At 45.2% G+C, this 18,963-nt stretch overlaps 1 protein-coding gene and 1 non-coding gene across 3 annotated transcripts in view; both read left to right on the top strand.

The window, feature by feature from the left end:
• Positions 1-18,963, top strand: part of BPHL (biphenyl hydrolase like) — a 36,525-nt gene that overhangs the window by 3,034 nt on the left and 14,528 nt on the right. Inside the window, exons 2-6 of one of the 2 annotated variants that reach the window (XM_034660393.1) lie at positions 3,315-3,619; positions 3,912-4,015; positions 6,144-6,310; positions 8,379-8,532; positions 18,708-18,839. In XM_034660393.1, the coding sequence (XP_034516284.1) occupies positions 3,519-3,619; positions 3,912-4,015; positions 6,144-6,310; positions 8,379-8,532; positions 18,708-18,839 (658 nt within the window). In that variant the 5' untranslated portion in view covers positions 3,315-3,518. The remainder of the gene's footprint in view (positions 1-3,314; positions 3,620-3,911; positions 4,016-6,143; positions 6,311-8,378; positions 8,533-18,707; positions 18,840-18,963) is intronic. The other variant, XM_002924881.4, reaches the window with a different exon arrangement.
• On the top strand, positions 407-509 carry LOC117802543. Its single transcript, XR_004625912.1, has one exon. It is a non-coding gene; the product is annotated as a U6 spliceosomal RNA (small nuclear RNA).

Raw genomic sequence — 18,963 nt, 5'->3', positions numbered from 1 at the left:
CCTGTGTCCCACCCCAGAGATTTTACAGCCTGGGCATCTGGAAATTTAAGTGTGCCAGATGATTCAAATCTTAAGTTTGAGCCTCCCGCTGAGACAGTGGGAAGCTGAAAATGCGCTCATAAAAAGGGGCCAAGTAGGCAGCTGTGTAGATGTTGGTTAAGGTGTGGGGAACTTAATGTCTGCTGTCTGCACCCCCAGCATCTCCTGTATCCTCCCAACTTCTCGGTCATAATACTAGGCAAACTGCATAGTGCCTGCTGATTTAATTATCTGCTGATTTAATTATCTGTCTTTTCTGCCGCCTCTAAGCTACGTGGAGGGCCCAGAACAAAGAAGGAGTTCAGGAAATAGATGAGCGAATGAATAGTACAGTAGTGTCGTGGTGTTTTTGAAAGCACCTGCCAGCTCGCTTCAGCAGCACATATACTAAAATTGGAACGATACAGAGAAGATTAGCATGGCCCCTGTGCAGGTATGACATGCAAATTCGTGAGGCATTCCATATTTAAAAAGAGAGAGAGAGAAAGAAAAGGAAGGAAGGAAGGAAAGGAAAGGAAAATGAAAAGGGAGAGAGAGAGTGAGAAAGAGAGAAAGAGAAAGCACATGCCAAGGCTCTACCCCAGTCATTGAGTGATAGTGTCCCGGGTTTGTGCTAGGCAAGCATATTGTCCTAGGCAGCTATATTTTTAACTCTCCACAGGTATTCTAATGAGCACACGTGCTTGAGAACACGTGGGTTAGAGAAGTGAAGTGATCGTTAGTGGGGAGAAAGTGGTGATAAAGACGGATGGACACCCCAAAGGAAAGATTCATTTTTGGTCTTTAAATTTTCTGAAATTTTTTATCCTTTTTTCCTGTGTAAGTGTTTGGGAAATTCGGTATCTTGATTGTGGCTCAAGTAATATGCACATTTCAGGGCCATTGAAGGCCTGGTCTCTCTGCAGCCTGATTTTCTTTCCACAGACACATAAAATGAGGCCTGAACTACTGTCTAAAGGCCCCTTGCTAAACTGGAGAAAAGAATGCTTTACTCATTTCAGTGGTCTTCTATTGATGATAAATCATTCAGTAAATACTTTGATAACTTTATTTTTTTATTCAATAACTATTTTTTTAAATAAAAATTTTTTCTTGCATTTGAAATTGATTTACTTGTTTCCCCAACCCGGAGATCGATAAAAGGTTTTTGGCAACCTCCATTAACCCCATGGGGTGGGCTGATGTGACAGTGGTGGGTACCTCCGGTGTGGGGACACATAGGATGTTGATGACAAGGCACTAGAGACGTCTTCTTTCCCCTTAGCCTGGCTGCAGGCCCCCTCAGCATTCAGCCCAAACCTTGCTCCCTCTTGGACCCCACACTCGGGCCAGGCTGAACACTGCCTTGTCCCCACATATGTCCCTTGCTCCTGGGCCTTTGATCATGCTATTCTAGAAGCACCCTCCCCACCACATTCTTTTTTTTTCAAAATTTTACTCCTCTTGGAAGTGCAGTTCAAATGCTACTTTTTTCACTCTTCTCCAGATACTCTGCTTGACCCGATATGGTCTCTCTTTTCTAAAACCATCTTCAAAGTCTTCTGCCTTAGTAACCTTGCCCTGACCTGAGTTCCCATTATGCCAATTCTGGACTACATGCTTTTGTTTTTAACCTTCATCTTGGGCAACCAAAAGCTGGGATAGGGATAATTGGGGGAAAAGTTTGGAATGGGAGAACCAAAACACAAATACAGCAAAGCGTGAAGGGAAGTTAGACGTTTTTTTGCCAAAGAGATTTCGGAATGATCGTGAAAGCTGAAGGAAAGGATGCCCATGGAAGGCGGTGCCCTTTCTGAGGCCCCTGAACGGTTCCAGACTGAGAGTCAGCAACACCCAGCCACGAAATCCCAGTGTCTTGGAAGTTGAGGAAGATGCTGTGGGCAGTGGGGTTCCTCTCACTGTGTGTGACCTCCTGACTGTACAAAATGATTCTTACAAGCATGTCCTTGAACGCTGCAAGAAAGGGAGCCCCTCAGAAATCTTTAGGGCACAAGGTTTAAGAAAGGTGTGCATTCTCACTAACACGAGCTGTGCGAGTGCTTGTCATCTCTGGAGGCCTTATTCCTGTGTGGTGAAGGTGGGAAATCCTGCTAACTCGCTCCAGCCGTGCTCCTGGCCTCAGTCATAACCTTCCCTCCCTGATGGTTTGCAGAGAATCTATTGTCTCTTTATCTTCCCTCCTGCTAGATTGTGGGCAAAAGTAACTATGTCAATAAATGTTTGTGGAAATGAATCTTTATCACCAGAGGATTATTTGCCTTTATCTGGATCCTAGAGCCACTTTAACAATAAAAATGAAGGACTCCGAAGAATAGGACACTGATAAGTACTTGGCAGTGTCAGTATGATACCACCCTTGCTCAGTGGCTTTATTATTGCTCCTCATGATTTTTCTATAGATAATGAGCTTATAGGTATGCCAGGCTCTATTACCACCCAATTCGGTCATTTTTGCAGAAATTGTGTTAAGACAACGTACCTGCATTCAACACGTTCGTTCCTGCATTCTCATTTGAAATTGGTGATGAGACGAAACCGAAAGAGGAAAGAGGACCTCATTTTTTAAAAAAGATTTTTATTTATTTGGGAGAGAGAGCATGAGCAGGGGGGAGGGGCGGAGGGAGAGGGAGAAGCAGACTCCCCACTGAGCAAGGAGCCCCACACGGTACTCATAGGATCCTGGGATCATGACCTGAGCCAAAGGCAGACCCTTAACCAACTGAACCATCCGGGCACCGAGGACCTCATTTTTAAAAAAATGCTTCATTTCAGTAAGCATTTTGACTAACTGCAGAGAGGTAATAGGGGTAGAGAGTACATAAAGAAAAGGGGGGGCAGTGGTTAATGTAAATTCCTTAACATCCTGCCAGGAGAAGCGGAGCACCTCCTTCCAGCATCTGTCCTGGCGGGCCAGATTGTTGCTTCCGCATGTCACCCTCACCTAGTGAGGAGGCTGTTAGGGCCTGATCCAGGAGCCTTATATGTGTTTATTGCTATGTACCCCTCCTTAGTCATTCTGGAGCTTCTGGAAGAGCCTCAGAGGAGAGGTTCATCAGAGCAGTACCCTTGATATGGTACACGCATCGGTCAGAGCAGACCCGAGCAGAAGTCCTGCCCGAGGCACTCTCCTGAGCCAACGTGTCCAGTTAGATGCTACGTCATGGGAGGTGTTGGGCCAAGGAGGGTCAGCGGCACAGGGAGGGCTCTTGACATGGAAGCTTATGGACCTGTGTGTTTAATGATCAACACAAATATTCCAACATGTTAAAAACCAGGCTGGCCCTAGCAGCGCAGACAGGCATTCCTGCCAGAAGCCCGTCTGCAGCTGGCCAGAGTCCATGAGAAGCCATGTACCTAAAGGCCTGCCTAGGGACCAAGGCCTTCTCTGCGGACTCCTGAGACCAGCCGCGCCCTTAGGAACACTGCCAGTGCAGCCGAAGGCCCAGGTTGCCCCTCTGGATCTGCTGAGTTCCTGAAAAATGGCTCCAGGCTCTGTGTCCCGGTTGCTCATCCTCGCATGTCATTGTGTGAATCTCCCGCATCAGCCTGCACCTGGCACCACTGGCGTCCAGCTTACCAGGTGTGTGCCCTTGGGGGTGTATGGCCATTGATTTCAGCAGCCTCTCAGTACTTCCGTAGGGTAAGCCCTGGGCTGGCGCTGTAGGACATTCAAACACGAAGGCCCAGTTCAGATCTGCAGTCTAGTAAGCCGTCCCCTTTTAGGTCTGGAAAACTAAAGCACAAACCAAAGTCATCCAAGAAGCCTGAGAAGGGTACTGGAGTTGACTCAGGTATATAAAAGGGCAGTCTGGTCATATTACGTTTGTACTGCTAAGTAATTTTTCTTTGGGGGTGGGATTTTTCTCTTTCAGCACCTCCATAACCTCGGGCAAAGTAGCTGTGAATGGGGTCCATTTGCACTATCAGCAGACTGGAGAGGGAGAGCACGCAGTCCTGCTGCTTCCTGGAATGTTGGGTCTGGAAGTTTTTAATGGAATTTGCATGCTGTGTAGTCTGTGATGCATTCACATTATTAGATGCCGAATATTGATTATTAATTTTAGTGCTTTGCTAAATGCTTTAATATTGGCCACAAATTTAAGTGACAGAAAAGAAAGATAACTTTTTACTATATGTATTCTTCAGTCCTTTAAATACCCAGGGTGTTTTTTTTTTCCCCATACAGTTATACTGTATAGTTACCTAAAATTTGGGAGGATAACAGGGGTCAAAGAAAGGGGTGTAGGAGGAAGGGATAGATGAAAGGAGATGAGCTACTGACCAACGATCCCAGTGTGCCTGGAATCGAGGGGTTCCAGGGTGCAAGACTTCCAGTGCTAGAAGATGGATTGATCACCCTGTTGTGGTTGATTATACGCTCAATTAAAATAAGAGCTAAGAACAAGACTTAATTTAAAGACTTTTTGGAAGTCAGAATTAGATTGGCATGAATGGAGCATAGTAAAGCCAACTGGATCCCAATTTTATCTTTCAGATAAGTAATTTACGTGTAGACAGCTCTGGGGGATAATGTCCAGTGATCCCAGGACACTCAAATTTGGTTTTAAGGGTTTTAGTAGTGTTTTAATTTAGTTAAATAATACCAACATATACAATTTCCTTATGATTTCTTCTAAAAGTAAAATGCTAAAATGCTTTGCCAAATTTGCATACACATATGTATGTGTGTGTAAAACCATATATATGTGTAAAAAAGCACATATATTTTTTTTTTCTAAGTAGGCTCCATGTCCAGCGTGGAGCCCAACACAGGACTCAATCTCAAAACCCTGAGGTCAAGACCTGAGCTGAGATCCAGAGTCAGACGCTAAACTAACAGAACCACCCAGGCACCCCTCCATTTATATTTTTGCCTTAGGTTTTCTGAATGATTTACCTGATGTTGAGAAAGGTAGATCTTCCCAGGAAGAATGGTGGTCCTTGGTAATGTTAAATGACCCTGTACCGTCTTAAAAGACATTTTGTAGTAATAGCTAGTTTATCAGGCAAGATGTTTGGTATCCACATGTGGCCTGAGCTACCAGCCCTTAGAAGCTAAGCAGACTTTATTTTTATTGTTTTATTTTATTTATTGATGTATTTTATAAATTTACTTGAGAGAGAACATGAGAGAGTGCACGAGTACGGAGGAGAGGGAGAAGCAGGCTCCCCTCTGAGCAGGGAGCCTGGCTCCGGGCTCAACCCCAGGACCCTGGGATCATGACCTGAGCCAAAGGCAGACGCCTCACCAACTGAGCCACCCAGGCGCCCCAGAAGCTAAGCAGATTTTATAAATGAAATGCTGACTTGTCCCCGGACTGGGCTCCTTGAGAATCTGGCCTTCCACGGCACATGTGGCAGGTGTGCACACAAGTGGCCGTGACCTTACGGGCAGGCTGGGAACTGCCAGGCAGTTCCACCACAGCCTCACGAACGTGCTTCTGCTTGTTACCATGCTGCTGTTTGAATGGAACAAGCTAATTTGATTTCTTCCCTCCACACCCTGCCCTCCCCTTCATTTTAGTGTTTTAGTTGAGTTTTCTGGTGTTTACTTATAACCAGGAAATAAAATCTCCAGGGCTATTCACATTAGCTTAGTAAAAAAAACACCTGGGAATTTAGAATTGTACTTTGAATAACTTGGACCAAATCTCATAAATTTGTTGACAGATATTATTGGGATCTCTCTCATTTTAACAGTCATTTTTTAAAAAGAAAGAAAAAATCACCCAGAAACATATCATATTGATAAGTCAATTTCTATGCAGTTTCATAAATTCCTTTTTTTAAATTAAATTTTTTTTTTTTTAATTAAGCAAGATTAACTGGGAAAGTACCCTAAGTGCTCAAATAATACAGGACCGAATGAATCAGGGCCTCTGTTCTCAAAGTAGCCACTAGGAGGAGACAAAAGGCAGGTCTGAACTCCACCAGGAGAGGAAGTCAGCCTCCCAGTAAATGGATTTTATCATCACAAGGTTACTTTGCGGACTGCATCCTGCTGTCTAACTTTGTTTTAAGATTGTAGTTGTTTCTGCTTTTACTGTAATGTGCTTGAAATAATGAAATCATTCACTTGTGGGTAACTGAGTGGCTATTTTTAGGAAGTGGAGAGACTGATTTTGGACCCCAGATTAAGAACCTGAGTAAGAAGCTCTTCACAGTGGTTGCCTGGGATCCCCGAGGATATGGACATTCCAGACCCCCAGACCGAGATTTCCCAGTGGACTTTTTTGAAAGGGATGCAAAAGATGCTGTTGATTTGATGAAGGTGGGTCTCTTAGGGAAGAGCCCAGAGGAGGGAGGATGGCTGGGCCTGTCTTCATCTGTTTTGTTTCTGTTTTTTTTTTTTTATTTCTATAAGGGTAATACCATGTGATTCCTACAGAAAATTTAGGGAGTTCAAATAGGTATGAATTAGCAAGTAGAAATATCCCACAATCCAACTATTTAGAGATACTGCTGCTATGACTTTGAGACTCTGCCTTTCCAGCCAATCTTTTTTTCCCAATTTAGTTAACATACATGTATCATTAGTTTCAGAGGTAGAATTTAGTGATTCATCAGTTGCATATAACGCTCAGTGCTTATTCCATCACATGCCCTCCTTAATGCCCATCACCTGATTACCCCATCCCCCCACCCACCTCCCCTCCAGCAGCCCTCAGTTTGATTCCTAGAGTTAAGAGTCTCTTATGGTTTGCTTCCCTCTCTGTTTTCATCTTATTTCATCTTATTTTCCTTCTTTCCCCTATATTCATCTGTTTTGTTTCTTAAACTCCACATATGAGTGAAATGATATTTGTCCTTCTCTGACTGACTTATTTCACTTAGCATAATACCCTCTAGGTCCATCCACATCATTGTAAATGGAAAGATTTCATCCTTTTTGATGGCTGACTAATATTCCATTATATATATAGACCACCTCTTCTTTATCCATTCATCTGTTGATAGACATCTGGTCTCTTTCCGTATTTTGGCTGTTGTGGGCTGTAAACATTGGGATGCGTGTGCCCCTTTTAATCACTATTTTGGATTACTATAATCACTATAAAGGATATCTAAATATCCTTTAGATAAAGACATACTAGTGCAATTGCTGGATGGTAGGGTAGTTCTATTTTGACCTTTTTGAGGAACCTCCGTTCTAGTTTCCAGAGTGGCTGTACCAGCTTGCATTGCCAACAACAGTGCAAGAGGCTTCCCCTCCAGCCAATCTAATTACATATATAAATACACAGTTTTGTATTGATGGCATCATATTTATACATAATGTTTTTCACTTCGAACAATTTGTCAAGGAGATACTTGCATGTTGATAAATAAGAAGTTTACGTAAGTCTTACAGTAGTCACATGGTATTCCATTGTGTGCATGCACCATCTTATTTCACCTCTCTCTGCTGGTAGATAAACAATCTAATTTTTAAGTTGCTTTTTTTGTGATTATAAACAGCAGTGCAGCGAACATTGTTTTGTTCATGGACATTTTAGATCTCTTATAAATGATGTTGGTGTGGACACCCCGGGGCACAGGTGTAGGAGCCCCATACGTATCTAGGGGGTGATGCTGGGTTATAGAAGATGCAAATTTTCCTTTTACAAGATAGTGCCAAATTATTATCCTTGCTACTTACAGCACTTTATAGTCCCATCAGTATCTTGGACTGATATTTGTTACATCTTTCATTTTCCAAGTCATTCTATTTTTACTTCTAGGCAGCATCTCTCAGATATAATCTTTGTTCAGTTTCCCTGTCTAACAAGTTTTCAGATCCTGGTTGATTTAAGGACTAACATAACCTCCCTGTGACACCATTCTCCTCCAGCCTGTTCTTCCCACAGTTGCAGTCAGTGGTTTTATCAGATGCGGTGACTTCATTCCATTCAGTAAATATCAAGTTTCCCTCTGTAATCTGCATTACTATTCTCAAAGCCTTCGCTCAGGCGTGAGTGTGTGTGCACATGTTACTTGTCATTTCCAAGGACAGCTGATCGCCACTGTTTCCAGAGATTCTATATCCCTAGAAGATGTAGTTCCCTCATTAATTCAAAGCAGTACTATGTACTTAGGGGTTTTTTAATTCAATTTAATGAACATATACTGCAGTATTAGTTTCAGAGGCACTTAGGATTTTACGATACTTATACTTACACCAAAGTAATTGAGAAAAAACATTTACATCATCAAATGATGGACTCCAGGATTTTTCTTTAATTGCCAACGGCTGCTCCAAACCTCACAGCTGTATTGATTTTGACAACTGTCAGTTATGGGATTCTTTTAGCAGAGAGGAGCAGTCAGCTGTGCTATGCCTTTCACTGTATTCCCCGCAGACGCTGAAGTTTAAGAAGGTGTCTCTGCTGGGGTGGAGTGATGGTGGCATTACAGCTCTCATTGCAGCTGCAAAATATCCGTCGTATATCAGCAAGATGGTGATCTGGGGAGCCAATGCCTACGTGACTGATGAAGATGAGGCGATTTATCAGGGTAGGTTTCACGAATCAGAGATGTCATGACAGGTGGCACCTTTGCTTTCCCTTCTCAGGACTTACTTCAATATGTGTTGACAAGTCCTGTCTCATCTGCTTCCAGTACTCAGCTCTGCGGTAGGAAAAGCCATGAGTTCTCAGAAAAGTCCTACAGTTTAACCAGCCTGTGTTTTAACACTTTCTGTTTGCAGAAGGCACACCTTCATGATTCAGGAAAAGGTCCTAGAAAATCCACGTTCACATTTCCGACTGCTGATAGTGAACTTCGAGAAGGGAGGGCTTGATGGGAAGTGTTCTTCATAACCTCATTTAAAATTATGGGAGCGTAAAAAGGAACATTGTATCCAAATATGAAACCTTATATTTTGATAAGGAAATTTTGTGCTGTTCACATTTTGTAAGGTTGTCCTTCAAGCTTATCTTTGAAGTTTTTAGAGGCAGAAGAACGGGGACCGGCAAACTACAGCCTACGGGCCAAAGCCAACCCATCTGTTTTTGTAAGGCCGCGCACTGATGGAGAAGGCTGGTGCCGTCAGGCCTAGAGATCAAGCAGGGGCATCCCTCTCCGTCCCTGTTTCCTCCTCTGCGCCCAGAGTTGCTGCCCAGAGCCTGTGCTGGTGGCCGCTTACATGCTAGTGACTGCGGGCCGTTCCCAGGCACCCAGCTGTGGGATTGCAGTCAGCAACTCGGGACTTGCTTAGCCTCTGGCAAGCTGACCAAACTGAAACTGCGTGGCTCTCAGGAGGAGAAAAGGACACACTGGGATCTGAGGGTGTCTGGGGCAAAAAGCAAAAATGCCCTGGAATGCCCCCCCAACACCATCTGCCAGCCTGACCCACCAGGACCCTCTTCTTCAGGCTGGTGGCTTTTTATTGGGAGTGTGTTTCTCCTGGATCCCAGATGGACCAGCCCAGCCCGTTGGGGTCAAGTGGGTCAGAGGTCTCTCACCTTAAATCTACCTACCAAATACCTTTGATTTTGCCTCTTGGCTCACAAAGTCAAAAATACTCTCTGGGCCTTGACAGAAAACATTTGCAGACGCAGACACTAGAATATGACAAGTTTAGTTTTACTCAGCTGTTTCTGCAGTTCACCTGATTTAAGTCAGCCACTAATGTCAGTGTTCTGTTGTAGAATCTTAGTTCTTCACCCTGTTTGAGGAGGGGCAATGACCCTCTTAAATGATGAGTCCGAGGCAGTCACCCATCCTAATCGGTACTCCTGCTTGTCCTTGTTGTATCCCTGCCGGGTTCAGAGGAGAAAATACTGTAAACGGAATGGAAATGCCTGTGACAATGCCTGCCTTCTCTGTCTGATAATTCCGATGTCTGGGTCATTTTAGGGTCAGCATTTGCTGGTTGTCTCTTCCCTTGAGAATTGGTCGGATCTGCCTGTTTGGGGGTTGTAGAGCTTTTTCATTCATGTATTTTTTGGTTTTGTATGTTGGTTAATTTGGGATTGTTTTTATTGTATTATGTCGTGAGACTCGGTATCCTGTTACGACTCTGAGGAATGTTGTTTTTTTTCCTCGGCATGCAGTCAACCTGGTTAGGTTCATACTGCAAATTCTCTTTAGCCTTCTGTGGGCTGTTGTTCCAGCATCAGGTCTGTTCTCGAAGCCTGTGCTGGGATGTAGATGGTGGTTTATATGGTAGTTCAGTTCTTGAAGCTTATGTACGTGCTTTTTTGCATCTTCCCTGTACATGGAGAGCTCAGGGGTGATCCCAGGACTTGAATCATTTCATCAGTTCATATGCAGAATTAGGGACCCCCTTCAAAGCTCCTATAACCAGAAACACAATTTTCTCTCAGAAAGATAGGTTTCAGCACCCCGCGCCCCCATTGTGCAGTTCTCTGCAACTGGAGCCATCTTTACGGCAAAGCAGCAAGAGAAAAGAGATGGAAGGAGTAACAGGGATGTCGCCTATAATCTTCAGACACTAGGGGCGCCTTTTTCTGATATCTTTGGTCAGAGAGCTAGCCTTCTCTTGGAGCATTAGGGGCCTGCCGCTGGACTAGTAGTGCAGGCCCATGGTTGTGCACCTTCCCAACATGGACTAGGGTAAGAAGAAAGAGAGAAAGAAAAAAAACAAAACAGTCTTCCTCAAGGAGGGGAGCCTGGTCCAGGTCCTCTGGCTAACCCTAGGGGTCTTCTCCTGAAGTTTCTGCTTTCAGCGCCCCCAAAGGAAGAAAAGGGAAATAAGAAACTCATCTCCTTTCAGGGTCATCCTTCAAGGTTCGACTGTGTTCAGCCTCCTGCTCTTGCGCCTTGGCGGGTAGTTGCTCCTCGTTCCGTCTGGAGTTCGGCCATAATCTGTGAGAGGGGGGCTCACACCCGCTTGGCCAGCACCCACGCCCAAGAGATACTGGTACTCATCTGAGCAGAGGTCTCACAGCTTCCGCTCTGACTAGGGGGTGATGTTCTCCAAACTACTGTTCAGCCAGACTCCCCCAGAGCCGGATATCTGTGTACCGGCCGAGCACCTGGCTCTGGACAGCCTGTAACTGGTGAGTCTGCACTGAGCTCACTGCCGCGTGACTCTTGCCACAGCCGGCCGTCTTCTCGGTCTCCGTGAGAGGGGCTCGTCTACCTGGGACGCCTGCAGGGCCGACCTCTAAGGTAACAGCTGTCTCTTCTGCCCACCGTTTTCCTGCTAAGGACCCTCGGCCTCTGAGGGCCGTCGGTCTTCCCTGTAGGAGCTCCCTCCCTAAGGCAAAAACCTGGGCACTGGATTCTGCGACGTAAAATCCTTCGGTGCCGTCCAGGCGCCTGGGCCCGGCCCCGCCGTCCCGCTGCCCCCGTGCGCTCAGCCTTCCTGTGCGGCTCCCACGTCGGACCGCTGCCATTGCCGCAACAGGCTTTGTCCTGGGCGCCTCGGCGTCCTCCCTCCAGCGCGGCCCCCTCGCCACGCACTCGCCTTCCTCCCCCATCCCCAGCGCCCGCAGCGCGGAGCCCGCACCCGGCCGGTGCTGGTGCCTGGTTGGTGCCGTGCGCTTCCCACGCCCTTCCCCGGGGCTGCTTGTCCTGGGCGCTGCCACCCTGTGACGCCTTCCCCTCCGGCGCGACGTGGGACTCCGACTGCCCTCCCTTAGGCGCACAGACCCCGAGAAGCTCCTCTTTCGTGACCGTCTGCGAGAGTTTGGCCGCCCTTCCAGCCGCCAGGCCGGCTCGCTCGGCCCCCTCTCCCCTACCGTGCGCGGGGCGGCTTCGGGCCCCCGCCCCCTGCACCGGGGCCTCCGTGCTGCCCGGCCCCTCCGGTGCGTTCATTCGCGCGCGTCGGTTCCTCGGGCATTCTGCGGCACGCGAACGCACACACGTGAGGTGGTGCTGACCACACCCTCTTCTTTTTTTTTTTTTTAAGATTTTATTTATTTATTCGACAGAGATAGAGACAGCCAGCGAGAGAGGGAACACAAGCAGGGGGAGTGGGAGAGGAAGAAGCAGGCTCATAGCGGAGGAGCCTGATGTGGGGCTCGATCCCATAACGCCGGGATCACGCCCTGAGCTGGAGGCAGACGCTTAACAACTGAGCCACCCAGGCGCCCCCACACCCTCTTCTTGAAGCTTCTCCGCCCTGACGTTCTTGCCGCCGCATCCACAGCTTTCCCCTTACCCATGCCCATCCTCTGTCTGACGCCTTCCCTGCTCTGCGCTGCCGGGCTCCATCCTTAGCCCTCTGCTCCTCTTCTCATTTTGACACCCAGGGAGCTTCCCTCGGCCCTTGGCGTCCTCAGACTCCCAAATTCCAGATACTCAACTTCGTGTTCATTTTTCATCTTACATTCAGTGTGTCCAAAGTCAGACTCATAATCTTTCCTGCACACCTGTCCTTCCTGCTACATTTCCCACCTTGCTAAGTGACACTCAGTGGAATATACTTTCTTCCACAAGAGAGAATATTTTGATTATGATTTACTGAACGCCTACTGTGAGCTAACGTTAACACAGCTATGTGTGACTCAACTCGAGGCTCAGGCAAGCGAAGAAACCTGTGTTGATGGCACAGCTGGGAGGTCTGCCAGCGAAGCCCAGCGTTTTGCGTCTGCAGGCAGTGATCCAGACCTCTGTGTTCTTCCTGCGTCCTGCTGAGCTCTGCCTGGAATCCGTCTCACCTTTTCCTTTCCTCCTGCCAGGCCCCAGGTCCAGGCCTCCCCATCTGTCTTCACTTAGATCGACCAGCACTTTCCAACCTGCGCTGTCTTTACCTCCTTTCAGTCTACTTTCCAAACTGCTTGGATGGTAGTTTGCTAAGATGTAAATCTCATTATATCTTACTTGAAAACCCTCCACAGCCTCGCATAGCTTTCCAGATGATTAGGGTTCAGAGTCCTCTACTTTGCTCTCAAAGTCTGAGTGAGCGAGAACCCCTTGTCTTTCTAAGTCCATCTGCTGCCACTTTCTCTCCTCTACCCCCCACACCTATCCTTTTCTTCGATCACCTGGAAACTTCTGAAGTTCTGGCGGTCGGTGGCACGGCTCCTGTATTTGCTTGCTAGCTTCTGTTCTGGCAGACTTAGACCCAACAGTGCCTCCTCCAGGAAGCCCACCACCACTGCCACATCCTGCCATAGCCCCTCTGAGCTCACTGGCCCTCCTCTGTCCTCCCCCAGCCTCTCCAATGACATTTATCCCACTCCCTACAGAGGTCCTTTACAACTCTAGACGATAAGGCCCCTGAGGGCAGAGACCAAATCCTATTCAAGTTCGTATGTGCTCTAACACTCAGCAGCCTACAAATAATGTTTACTGGATTAATTCACTAATTAATGGTGAGTGAATGAGTTTTCCTCTGGTACTTAGCACAAATTATATGCTCAAAAAAAGAAATGTATCTGTTTTGGGGGGGGATACAAATTATATCTATTTCACATCAGCAAATAGTTTGAGGCAAATAGTTATTTTAGGAATTTAACTGTGAAACATAATTGCTACTTATTTTTTGGTGGAAATTATGCTTTGGGGTAAAACTGACTTCCTCTTGGAAAAAAGTTAACAAAAGTAAGTATATAAATACACAGAATATTTTTGAGTCTTTGTTATATGCTGGGTACCGCTGTTAGCACATTTTATGTCTAACTTATTTACTCTTTATGTCCGAGTGTTATTATAATTCTCATTTTTCAGATGAGGAAACTAGCACAGAGAGGTTAAGGAACTCGCTCAGGGTTCAGACCCAGCCAGTAGGACTTCTGAGCCTGTGTGCTTAACCACAGTGCTTGAAGTGAACCTCTGGCTTGCCCCAGCTACTGCTAGATTTTTCTGCCCTTTGAGATTTAGATAATATTTCCCCTGAGAGTCTAAAGCCAGGCCCCAAATTTTACATACTGATAGCTACCTCTCACTCTAAATGCCTGCTTTTACTCTCCTATCCCGGGGACGAATTTACATTTTAGCAAGAAAAATGTTTTCACATTGAACGTTAGCTAACTTGGATCTTAAAAGATCTTGGCCTTTCTGTCACAGGGGAATTTTTTTATTTTATAAAAATATATATATGATTCTAGGAGTGCCTGGGTAGTGCAGTCATTAAGCATCTGCCTTCGGCTCAGGGCGTGATCCTGGCGTTCCAGGATCGAGTCCCACATCAGGCTCCTCCGCTGGGAGCCCACTTCTTCCTCTCCCACTCCCCTGCTGTGTTCCCTCTCTCACTGGCTGTCTCTGTCAAAATAAATAAATAAAATCCTAAAAAAAAATATATATATGTATATATATGATTCTATAAAATACATAAGTGTAAAATGTTAGTTATTTTACATATTAATAACCTTATTAACAATATAATGATGATATAATGTATCATAATATATTACATATATAAATCAAACATTTATATTAAATATATTTGTGTATCTTTATGTAAACATGAATAATATATATTTATACTATTATATAAGTATATATTAAATTTTATTTTGTAATTTACCATATGATATTCTATTTAAATTTATTATTTTGTAATTGAATTTTATTTAATTGTATAATATTTGATACCTATAATGCAACACGTGACACTGTAAATTACGGACACCCATGAGCTCACTGTGGAACGTAAGATTGATCACTCTTTATACCTTCAGTGTATCCACATGCTTCCTCCCCAGTGCACCACCTGTAGCGTGAGTCCTACGGATCATCCCTGTGCCTTTTTGAAAACACTTCCGTCACATCTGTGTATATTCCTAAACAATAGGTAATTTAGTTTTATTTGTCTTTGAGCCACACAAAGTGACATCATTCTATAGATCATCTGTGACTCACTGTTCTCAATGAACGTTGAATTTCTAAGATTCATTCGTGATATTGCTGTATCATACTCCGTTGAGCAAATGTATTTTATTTTCCTTCTCTTTTATCAGTGAACTGTAGGTCTATTTTCATTGTTGCTGTGAATATTCATGTAATGTCTCCTGGGGCCTGGGAGCAGCAGTGTCTGTCTGGGGTATAGGCCCATAGGTGAGATTTGCTGAATATTGTGGGATGTAAATATACCGTGTTACAAGTGACCAGCTGTGTTCCAGCTACATAAATTTGCATTTCCACCAGCAGCATATTAGATTCCTCAATTTATGTCCTCCAGAAAACTTGGAATCATCAGACTTCTTAGTCCTAGCCAGTCCAATGGGTGTGAAATGGTATCTTAACTTGCCTCTTCCTCTTACTAATAGGATTGAGAGTCTTTGGACATATTTATGCACACTGGGGTTTCTTCTCTTGTATTTTACCTATTCATGTCTTTTCGCTTCTTTTTGTCGATTCCTACGTATCAAAGATTACACCAGAGTTTTCAAACAAGGTGTTTAACAGGCATATCTGTGAAGTCTAACAACAGAACAAACACCCAAGGACTCTCCACCCAGCTCGACTAGAACACGTCCAGTATTATGACGGTGTTACTGATTGGCAGGGTTTCTGCTGTTTGAGAGTCTGATTATTACCCCCTTGCTGGTTAGTAGTTGCCTCAGTACTGGTGCCGCACAGCTTGTAGCTTGCCCTTTGGCTTCCTTTATGGACAGAACGAATTTCAACATAAAAAAAAAGTTCCAGCGTTTTGTGTTCTCGTTAGCTTGGCGAGTTTTGTGTGTTTTCACACTTAGGGACACGCTCGTCAGTTTCTTTACTCCCCTTTCCTTCTTTCATCTCAGATTTTCCTCCCAAGCTCACTTCTCTTTCTCCTCAAGTTGTTTTTTAGAAGGTCTTTAGGGGCAGCTCTGTTAATAGTGAGCTCCGTTTTGCTTCAATCTGTCTTTATTCCACACTCATTCATGAAAGAGTGTGTGGCGAAGGGCAGAAATATAAATGGCAAATTATGCTCTCTGCCTTTCCACGGTCTTCTGCCCTTCGTGGAGTGCTGTGGAGAAGTTTTGCCCGTGTAGCTTTCCCCCTCTGGAGTGATGTGTCTCCCCTCTGGCTGTTTTTCAGGCTTTTTCTCTCTCTTTGATGTATGGCTATTTTACTATTGTGTGACTAGATGCAAATTCCTTTTTATTTATCCACTTTGGGTTATATTCAGTTTTTGTCTGTGGACCCTTATTTTTGATCAGTTCTGAAAACCATTCTCGCCCGTGTCCTCCTTCCTGTATTGCTTCTCATCCGTTCTCCCTCACCTCTCCTCTGTCAGGGACTCATTGAACTTTGTGGGTCTTGGCTTCCCATCTTCCCTGCCTCTTGTTCATCTTCTTGTCTCTCTTTGTGGTGGTCTGCATCATTTCTTAAGCTTTCTCCTCCAGTGTTCTAGCGTTTTCATTTGCTTTATAAAGATTCTAATTGCTTTGTGACGTGATTAGGAGCAAATATTTGCCTACTCTTAATCTGAAAACACACACCCAGAAAAGACCTTGCATACAAATTGATGATGCTTTCCTTCAGAGAGGATTTGCATTTGCTACTGTAGGGAACCACAGGATCATACCAGGTTTGGGGCCATTTTCATCTCCGCTTAATCTAGGAATCTCAGGTTCAGCTCTACCCGCTTACCCCAGCTAGCAGTTGCATTTTCCCCCAAATTAAACCTGCCTTTTAAGTAGCTTACTATTCTTTGCTCTCTTTTCAGGTTCTCTTCTTTCTCACATACACACCTTCATATCCTAGTTTCCATTAATTGCTGCAACTCCAACAATGCAACAAAAAATATGTTTTATGAATGATCTGGTCATAGGGACCCCTGAGTGGCTCAGTGCGGTTGAGCATCTGACTCTTGATTTCAGCTCAGGTCTTTGATCTCAGGGTCGTGAGTTCAAGCCCTGCATTGTGCTTCACGCTGGGCATGGAGCCTACTTAAAAAAAAATAACAACAACAAACAACTAGTCATTCCCCTGCAAGGGCACCTTGCAGAGAGTGTGGTCTGCAATAGAGCCCAAAGTAAAAATATCTACGGGAGATTTTTTTATCCGCCATCTTTATGACCTCTTGCTGGCTCCTCTCTCCTTTCCCCTCTTCCAGCTCTCCTTTTTCTTCTTCCCAGATCTCCTCCCCGCCCTTTTAATTTCCACACTTCTCTGCATCCCTCTGTGAAGTTTCACTGCTGTGCAGAGCAGGTCAGCTCTGCTCAGCCTCTGTACGCACCTCTGGGCTGACCTCTGCAGGTCCGAACCCATCTGGCGCTGTCACAACTCCTGCCCTCCTTAGGGGGCAGCTGTAGTTGTCAACAGCAGCTTTTCCCTCCACTCTGTGACTTGCATTCACTGAGTACATACCTGAAGCCTGCTAGGGGCCTGGCACTGTCCGGAGGGGTTATTGTTCAACTCATGTTGAGTCATGCGTTGTCTTTGAGGTGTATTGTGTGGCAGAAGCACTGTGTTAAAAGCTGTCCTTAAGCAACGTGTAATATGCTCGGAAGTCTTACAATTATTGGTGTGTTTAAAGAAATATGGAAGAGTGGGCTAAGTAATTGATTTGTTCGTGAAGTTTTTTTTTTTTAAGATTTGTTTATTTATATTTGAGAGACAACATGAGTGAGGGGGAGGGGCACGCGGAGAGGGAGGAGCAAACTCCCTGCTGAGCAAGGAGCCAGACATGGGACTTGATCCCAGGACCCTGAGATCATGACCTGAGCCGAAAGCAGATGCTTGACCGTCTGAGCCACCCAGTCATCCCTGTTCATGCGTTTTAAAATGCATAGCTATTATTTCCTTTCCTTTTTAATATTTTATTTATTTATTTATTTATTTGAGAGAGAGAACATTGTCAGGGGGAGGAGCAGAGGGAGGAGTAGAGGGAGGAGTGGAGGGAGAGGGAGAAGCAGGCTCCCTGCTGAGCAAAGAGCCTGAAGTGGGGCTCGATCCCAGGACCCTGAGATCAGGACCTGAACTGAAGTCAGACACTTAACTGACTCAGCCACCCAGGCGCCCCTATTATTTCCTTTCCTGGGAGTGAATCATGTGTAATATAATTTCAAGTCCATAGTTAGCCTTTTACACCCATATTTCTTCAGTAGCAGAAACTAGAATGAATAATTTGTCCATTTTTAATGTCCATAAATGCACTTCAGCAAAAACCTACTCTTTTATAAATCATGTCAGTCTTACTCAGATAACTCTAATTGCAGGAATATCTTCTTCTGTCTTATACCTTTAACAGAAAGCATTAAATGCAGATCTAATTTCATTCAGTGGGTAGAAGTTTATTTTGTGCCTATTCTGTGTCAGGTCCTGGTCTAGGCTGTGGGGATAAGCGGGAAGGAAAACAAAACCAAGTTCCTTACGCTGGAGCTTTCGTCTTAGTGGGGAGACAGACACTCAGCCATGGACACAGAAAATGCTACAAAGTGCTGGTAGATGCTAAGCAGAGCAGCGGGAGGGACGATGCTCTGAGAGCGGGTCAGGGAAGGCCTCGCTGACCTGGGCGAAGTGAGGAGTAGCCGTGTGAAACCCGGGGAAATGTTCCAGGCAGATAGGGCAGCAGACATGGTGCCTCTGGAGTGGGCTATGTTTGCAATATTTAAAGATAAACCTACTTAGCATTAGACTAAACCTGTTTTTTTTTTTTTTAAGATTTTATTTACTTGAAAGAGAGAAGGAGCCGGGGGGGAGGTTCAGAGGGAGAGGGAGAAGCAGGCTCTCTGCTCCGAGGGGCTCGAGGATCGTGACCTGAGCCGAAGGCAGATGCTTAACTGACTGAGCCCCCTGGGTGCCCCTAGACTAAAGCTGTTCTTGTCAATACTTCTATTTTTCAGGTATCCGAGATGTTTCTAAATGGAGTGAGAAAACAAGAAAACCTCTCGAAACCTTGTATGGCTACGACTACTTTGCCAAAACCTGTGAGAAGTGGGTGGATGGCATAAAACAATTTAAACATCTTCCAGATGGTAGGTTATGTGAACTGTTCAGCTGTTCCTTTGCTGATTAGAGAGGCTGCTTGCATTCCTCCCCTGATGTTCCAGAATTCCCTGGTGATGAATGCACTCACCCACTGTCCTTTCACACTGATGT

Source organism: Ailuropoda melanoleuca, chromosome 5 (assembly GCF_002007445.2).
Source record: "Ailuropoda melanoleuca isolate Jingjing chromosome 5, ASM200744v2, whole genome shotgun sequence".
In the NCBI taxonomy this organism is placed as follows: domain Eukaryota; kingdom Metazoa; phylum Chordata; class Mammalia; order Carnivora; family Ursidae; genus Ailuropoda; species Ailuropoda melanoleuca.
The sequence above is the reverse complement of the archived record's forward strand: the minus strand, read 5'-3'. Positions and strand labels throughout refer to the sequence as shown.